At 40.9% G+C, this 7,674-nt stretch overlaps 1 protein-coding gene across 1 annotated transcript; it reads left to right on the top strand.

Annotated features, from left to right (window-relative positions):
* The first annotated feature begins 240 nt into the window (after positions 1-240).
* Positions 241-7,108, top strand: LOC118825427 (interleukin-12 subunit alpha). The gene is made up of 7 exons (XM_036596013.1): positions 241-262; positions 3,008-3,144; positions 3,239-3,325; positions 3,764-3,808; positions 3,888-4,010; positions 6,830-6,871; positions 6,971-7,108. Exons 1-7 carry the CDS (start codon positions 241-243, stop codon positions 7,106-7,108), a joined length of 594 nt encoding a protein of 197 aa, XP_036451906.1.
* The last annotated feature ends 566 nt before the right edge of the window (positions 7,109-7,674 follow it).

Here is a 7,674-nt window from a genome sequence, read left to right as displayed (position 1 = left end):
TGCGTGAAGTCTGGCCATACAAACCGAAACATGCGTTAATTCCCATTGCTGCATGGGCCCTGCTGCTGCATCGCATTTGATAATTAGCTGGAAATCACAACAGCTAGCCTTTGTTTCCTTTGGTTTCATCTGTAATAATGGGCTGCTGTCAGGCTAGGAAAGTCCCTCGAAGTGAAGTATATAAACACTACAGGATCAAGTGTGGCATGAAGAATTTGGAACACAACATCCTTTGTAGCCATGCTGACCACTGTGTACCACTGTAAGTAATAAGCTTGCACTTTTCTCCTCTCCTTCTTCTTCTTTTTCTACACTCTTTGAATCTGACATAGCTGAGTTCTTGTGGCTTTTCTACGGAGTCATGGTGTCAAAGTGCAGGGGACTAGATACGTTTGAATCCAGTGGGACCAGGTCATTCATGTTGAGGTTTGGCAGGGTTTAAACATCACTTCTAAAATATCTGTCAGGTACTTTTATTGCCTTAAACAAGTTTAAATCTGGCATACGTGAGGCATTTGTGCTGTTGGCACCAAGGTCTACAAGACTGAAGATAACTTAACAGTACAGCAGCAACAATGCTCTGTAATGTTCATGTAATATAAGCGGTCATTCTGACAGGCTGCAGTACACTGCAGGAACTGTAGGGGGCGATATGGCTCTTGTTGTTTCATTGAGCATAAACAAAAGAAATCTCCTCTCTTTTTGCACTGACTGAACTTTGAATGATGGTGACAAATGGAGAGGAAACAGCAAAAGGCATAATGACTTCATTAGTCTTGACTTCATTATTCAAATAATAGTTGATAGATTAACTATTTATGGAAATCAATAGTTTCACTGGTCTCCAGTGGGTGGCTAGGTTCAGACAGAATTTCAGTTCAGTCGGATTGGGACAGAATTTTGTTCAGCCTCAGTTAGGATCAGTCAGAATTTAGTCAGGAGTTTTGTGGGCCATAGTTGGTTCAGACTGAATTTTATTGGCGACAGTCGGTTCAGACTGAATTTTGTTGGGCTACAGTCGGGTTCAGACAGAATTTTGTGGGCTACAGTCGGGTTCAGACAAAATTTTGTTGGTTACAGTCGGTTCAGACAGAATTTTGTTGGCTACAGTTCGGTTCAGACAGAGATTTGTGGGCTACAGTCGAGTTCAGACAGAATTTTGTGGGCTACAGTCGGTTCAGACAGAATTTTGTTGGCTACAGTCGGTTCAGACAGAATTTAGTTGGGCTACAGTCGGTTCAGACAGAATTTTGTTGGCTACAGTCGATTCAGACAGAATTTTGTTGGTTACAGTCGGTTCAGACAGAATTTTGTGGGCTACAGTCGGTTCAGACAGAATTTTGTTGGCTACAGTCGGTTCAGACAGAATTTTGTTGGTTACAGTCGGTTCAGACAGAATTTTGTGGGCTACAGTCGGTTCAGACAGAATTTTGTTGGCTACAGTCGGTTCAGACAGAATTTAGTTGGGCTACAGTCGGTTCAGACAGAATTTTGTTGGCTACAGTCGATTCAGACAGAATTTTGTTGGCTACAGTCGATTCAGACAGAATTTTGTTGGCTACAGTCGATTCAGACAGAATTTTGTTGGCTACAGTCGGTTCAGACAGAATTTTGTTGGCTACAGTTGGGTTCAGACAGAATTTAGTTGGCTACAGTCGATTCAGACAGAATTTTGTTGGCTACAGTCGATTCAGACAGAATTTTGTGGGCTACAGTCGATTCAGACAGAATTTTGTTGGCTACAGTCGGTTCAGACAGAATTTTGTTGGCTACAGTCGATTCAGACAGAATTTTGTTGGCTACAGTCGGTTCAGACAGAATTTTGTTGGCTACAGTTGGGTTCAGACAGAATTTAGTTGGCTACAGTCGGTTCAGACAGAATTTTCTTGGCTACAGTCGGTTCAGACAGAATTTTGTGGGCTACAGTCGGGTTCAGACAGAATTTTGTGGGCTACAGTCGGTTCAGACAGAATTTTGTGGGCTACAGTCGGTTCAGACAGAATTTTGTTGGCTACAGTTGGGTTCAGACAGAATATTATCAAGCTGCAGTAGGACTGGGAAAGAATTTAGTCAGGCTACAGTCGGGTTTATACAGAATTTAATCAGTTGGATTGGAACAATATTAGCTGGGCTATAGTTGTGTCTAGAATTTAGTCAGGCTAAAGTCAGACTGAAAGAATTTTGTCAGGGTGCTGTCAGGTTCTGACAGAATTACTGTCGGATTCGGCAGAATGTTATCAGGCTACAGTTGGACTGGGACAATTTAGTTGGGCCACAATCGTGTTCAAACAGAATTTAGTCAGGTTAGTGTTCACACAGACATTTGCAGGCTATTGTCGGGTACACTCAAAATTTAGTTGGGCTACAGTTGGGATGGAACAGAATTTAGCCCAGCCATAATCGTGTTCAGAAATTAGTCAGACTACAATTCTCAGTTCTCAGACAGTTTTGTCAGGCTACAGTCAGGTTCAGACAGAATTCTATTGGGCTACAGTCAGAATTTAGTCAGGTTACATTTGGATTGGAACAGGATTAACAGGCATGCCCAGACAGAATTTTGTAATAACACAGTCTGTGTTCACACAGAAATCTGCAGGCTGTTTTCGTTTCAGACAGAATTTATTCAGACTACAATCGGTTCTCAGACAGAATTTTGTTGGGCTGCAGTCAGAGTCAGACAGAATATTATGAGGCTACAATCGGACTGGGACAGAATTTAGTCAGGCTACAACTGGTTCTCTGAATTTTGTCAGTCTGCAATTGAGATAGGACTGAATTTAGATGGGCTGCAGTCAAGTTTAGACAATTTAATCAGGCTACAGTCAGGTTTAGACAGAAATTAGTCTGGTAACAGTCAAATTTAAAAAGAAATTTGCAGGCTACTTTTGGATTTAAACAGAATTTTCTTTGGCTACACGTTTTATCAGCAGAGAACATCCTTCTACACTTGGGTTTAGTTAAAAAACTCAGAGCATAATTGCAAAACTCTGGTGTGGTTTCTTTGCAGGCTCCCTCCTTCTGCTCCTCTCTTCCTCATGGTGGCTGAGCGCTCCAAGTCCAGTCCCGTCGCTTCAACTTGATGGAAGCACATGCAAGGGCCTTGCACGCTCTCTGCTCTGGAACGTGACGGCAGCGCTGACAGTTGTGCGTGGGGCCGAACTTAAACGATATCTTTTTAGAAATGTGTGTCTGATGGGAAAAGCATAAAGTTAAATGCAACTGTGTTGCCTGTGTACAGGACCACCTGTTCAGAGGGCTGAACTGCACGGAGCAGAGCGCTGAGCTGCACCTCAGGACCCAAACATTAGCTGTGTGCATGCCACAGGTGAGGAAAGTCGGAACAGGAGGGGAAACCCCGACAGGCCACATATTTGCTGGATGCTACATTCTTTGTTTACATGGCTCAGGTGTATTTGGAGCTGGAACAGAATAAAAATGTGGATTGGATTGAGGGGTACAAGGACCGGATTGAAAACCTTTGTGGGGTTTTTTGGTACAGATTAAGACTAGACTACCTTAAAGTTCCATTTTAAGTCTAAATTGATTAACACTCTGTTTAAATTAGCATTTTTACTGCTCTCATTAACATTTGTAGCGATGGTAGCTTTTGTGCCGATCTCTTTTTCTCAACCGTGCTTCAGATAAATGTACTGCAATTCAACTTCATAAACAGCCTATAATCATTGTCTTATCTTCATGTATATCAATGAATACAGTAGACCAAATACATGAAATATAAACATATCTACCCTTCATTCAACAGAACTCAAAATGCTCAGCGGACAGCGGAGACTTCACGTTCGATCAGGTATGCTGTTTAGTCTGACTTGAACAAATCCCAGTTTATCTTGACATCCCTCATGTAATAACCCAAATATCCCCTGTAGGACAAATGCCTCCAGAGTGTTCTGGAAGATCTCAGGCAGTACCGGGCAACCTTTAAAGCTTACAGTGACCGAGACCATGTCCTGGAACAGTCAGTGCTCAGGAGCATTGATGACCTCATGCAGGTATGAGCTGGATATTAACAGCTTAAATATGTGAATTGGAAAAGGCTTGCTCTGCAGGCTGATACGGTGCAGTTTGGATATGCTTGGTTATTTTGTACACCTACCATATAGGTGCACTTTGTAGGTTCACCGTAGCCTGATACCAGCACAACACCTGCAATTATGCCCCTACTACCACCCACAATACTGGTTTTAACCCCCTAAAATGACCCTGTCAGGCCCAAAGTTTTATTATACACTTCTATAACCTAAGAATAGCTCAACCAGTTTGCAATGAAGTCCCTGTAGTTACTGAATAATAAGCCTTAGTATGCAATAAGCCTTGGATTTAAAGCGGCTAACAAGCCCTCGTCCACTTGTCCTCACCATTCCCCCTCATGGGAATCCCCGACGCCATCTTAAGGGCTGTTCCAATGCTTTATTAGCTCAAGTGAAGTTTCTTAGACGAGCCCTCGGAGGGGCGAAGGATTGACTGAACACAAGTGTCAACTTTAGCAGCAGAATGTGCCCAGAAATCATTGCGACCTGACATATTTCCCATTTCAAAAAAATTCCCCAAATAATGGTGGACAAAGCTGTTTATAAGCTATAGCAATAAAGTACTTTATAATGCTTAACACTGCAAAAACGTTGCATTCGATTTGCTGGGCTTTAGATTGCAAATTACTCCATCTTTCAAACTGAAACAACATGACTTCACTTGGCTAGTTTGCTAGTTAGCATGCTAAAGGCTACAGAGCTAGCAACAAATGCACTACACCATGGTTCTACACCACAGTATAGCCGGACAAAGCAGGTATTCAGAAATTGTACATACATTATGTCATGTTATGTTCAAACTTCTCAAAAAACGTTTTGCATTATAAAGTTATCTGGTTAGCTCACTGAGGCTATCCTACCGGTACACGGTCGGTGCTGCTGAGGAGGACTCGCTGTCTCCTCAGTGGACGAAGAGACAACATGTTAGTCTGTCGGTGAAATATATTTTCACTATTACCGAAACTAACGTTAGCTAATATCAGCTGGAGGAATTATTTACTTCAGTTAGCGATAAAGCTGCCCTTCTCAGTCTCATCCTTAACAACATGCTAATGTTAAGGCTCTTGTGTATCAGAGAAGCTAAGTACAATACAGCCTACTAACTCACGAGTACAAGCAAAACAGTCACATTTACGGTCCTGTTAAAAATGCCAACTGTGTTTTGTGAATTTCAGTGAATAACCTGTTTATTTGTCTCTGGAATGAAATGGAATAAACACCCAAATAGTCATTTTAGTGTTAAAATATTGGCATCCGTAACTGAGTACCTGAGTACACGTGCTTATTCCTAATACTCACAGCTTCATGATGAAACTGAAATATTCATTTTTCATTTTCTTTATGCTCTTTTTGTACAAATCTGTACAAATTCCAGAATTTTTCCACCTAAGTCTCACTTTGGATTTGAAGATGGCGGCTGCATGAAATAAGAATATAGTTTAGCTCAGGGGTCGCAACCCAAATGTTAAGAGCCAATTTGTCCTTTCGAAAAAAATCGAACCACCAACATTTTATGTCCATTTTAACATCCTAACGGTAAACATGTCTCAGTTTGTGTTAATGTACTATGATAGTCAAAAAATGTATTATAAACAAAAATACAGACTTACTTTGCTCTGCTTTAAGCTTTAGCTCAGCTATAATTGCTTTTCTCGCATCTCTGGCAGGAAACTTTTCCGCAAAAGTAGAACAGTTTCTTGTAAAATGTTTCTCAGCGTTCGACTTTTTATGAGGCTGAAGTCGCTTCTCATTTGCCAGCTTCTTGTTCAAATTTTCCCGTTCCACCTTAAATGGTGCCTGAGATGCTAGAATATTACTGCTGCACCACTTAAGGTGGAACTGAAGCTGTATAAATAACAATAAATAAGAGGAATAAATAAGAATAAATAAGAAGCTTTTGAACGAAAAGCTGATATCAGTCTCGCGACTTTTTAGTGTTTACTAGCTAGGCGAGATTGCTGACTGTGTTGCTATGTAACCAGCAGTCTGTGCGCCAACCTTCAGGTGTAAAGGGTGAATTAGTCGATATAGGCTACATTAACTCCAGCATTTAAGACCATTTATTGTTAAACTGTGTTGAACGATCAGCAGAGCTTTATTTTACTGTAAAGGAGGATTATTTTATTTTTACCTACAAATCTGATTCTGCTATGGAGCCACAACAGAGCAGTAAAAGAGCCGCATGTTGCAGCTTTAGCTCTAGAAGATATCACTGGGCTTTTGATACAAGTGGTTACCAGTGGCTGTACGGGGCCTCTACTGTTCACAGCTGCGACCATTCAGCCAGAGTAAATGTAATGTAGGAAGATTGGCAGCCATGTTTGGGAAAAGACATCAGATTTGCATTCGAACTATCAACTGTATTCCAGACGTTAGAAGAAGCACCTTTGTTATCAACAAGTTTTCCCCGCAAACATGTATTCTTGTTATGAGATTGCAAAACTATTCATTACCACTACCACTATCTGCTGTGGTGAGAATGTTCCACCACCCAAATAGTATCTGGTGAGTGGTGGTCCTATGGAGGTCCCTTTCCAATGATAAATGGGCTAGAGGGAAGCTAAAAAACTGTGCAGCAACAGATGGGCTACAGTCTGTAATTGTATACCTACATGGTGGACATTTGCTAGGTGTATCTTACAAAATGGCCAGTGAGTAAGTGTACCGAGTGGTCAGTCAGTGTAGGATACTAAACGTAAGGATTTGGGTCAGAGAGGATGGTTGTAGAGCAAAGAAAACCCATAACTGTCTAAACCTGAATGTACATTTTGTTCAAACAGAACTGCTTTTCTGCCGCACCAACCGATGGTTCTCAACCTCTGGTAAGACTTACTTGCTAATTATGTACTCAAACATTGGTTTACTTCTTGGTTTACTCTCTGGTCATCCATCTCTAATACGTGTCCTGGTGTTCTTCACAGGTTTCCATGGAGCATGAAAACTCCTTTGAGGGTCGACTGAAGCTCTGCAAAGTCTTGAAGGCCTTCCAGATTCGTGCTGTCACCATCAACAGAGTGGTGAACCATGTCCTGACCACAGGTCAGGGAGTCGACGAATGATCGAAATGTGATTCGACGTAGTTGTGTGCTTAGTTATGTTACGTAGTTACGTAGTTACGGGCAATGTTTTTGTCATTTTGACAAGTACAAGTAAGCCTAATTGTTCTAGGTGTCATAATGCAAGGACTATTGTAATTGTATTTAAACCTATTTATTTAATATATTTATTGGTAAATTATTTGATGTTCTAAATGATCCATTGTTTCTCAAAATGCCAAGTGCTGAGTGTTCACCAAGTGTTTTGCCTTTAAAGAAATAAAAGTCACTCAATGCAAAAGTTATGACTGATAATTACACATTTTACCTCATTTGATGCAGTGGTCTTCAGCAGGATTGGCCAGGTGAAGCCTGGGGGTCTTAAATTATGTTTTGTCCAAATTACCCTTTCAGAAGCCAGACTTAAAGCAGAGTGAGTGTAAACGATACAACTTATAGGGTTAATAGGCGGGGTTAACTGTAAAAGACGGGGTGGCAAGTTATAACTGGTAAATTAATATAAACGCTATTAATTCATAGAAATCTATGCTGTTTGAACCAACTAAAATACATAAAAATAAACTTTTAAG

The sequence above is a fragment of the Colossoma macropomum genome, unplaced genomic scaffold, assembly GCF_904425465.1.
Source record: "Colossoma macropomum unplaced genomic scaffold, Colossoma_macropomum, whole genome shotgun sequence".
NCBI lineage: Eukaryota > Metazoa > Chordata > Actinopteri > Characiformes > Serrasalmidae > Colossoma > Colossoma macropomum.
Note: the sequence above shows the minus strand (reverse complement) of the source record. Positions and strands in the feature narration are given on the sequence as shown.

What these genes read in the sequence shown, in the direction of transcription:
- LOC118825427 (XM_036596013.1), top strand. Translation starts at nt 241, where the DNA reads ATGCTGACCACTGTGTACCACT. An exon ending in TAGCTGTGTGCATGCCACAG is followed by an intron (nt 3,326 to 3,763) that starts GTGAGGAAAGTC and finishes TTCATTCAACAG; the next exon opens with AACTCAAAATGCTCAGCGGA. An exon ending in GAGACTTCACGTTCGATCAG is followed by an intron (nt 3,809 to 3,887) that starts GTATGCTGTTTA and finishes TATCCCCTGTAG; the next exon opens with GACAAATGCCTCCAGAGTGT.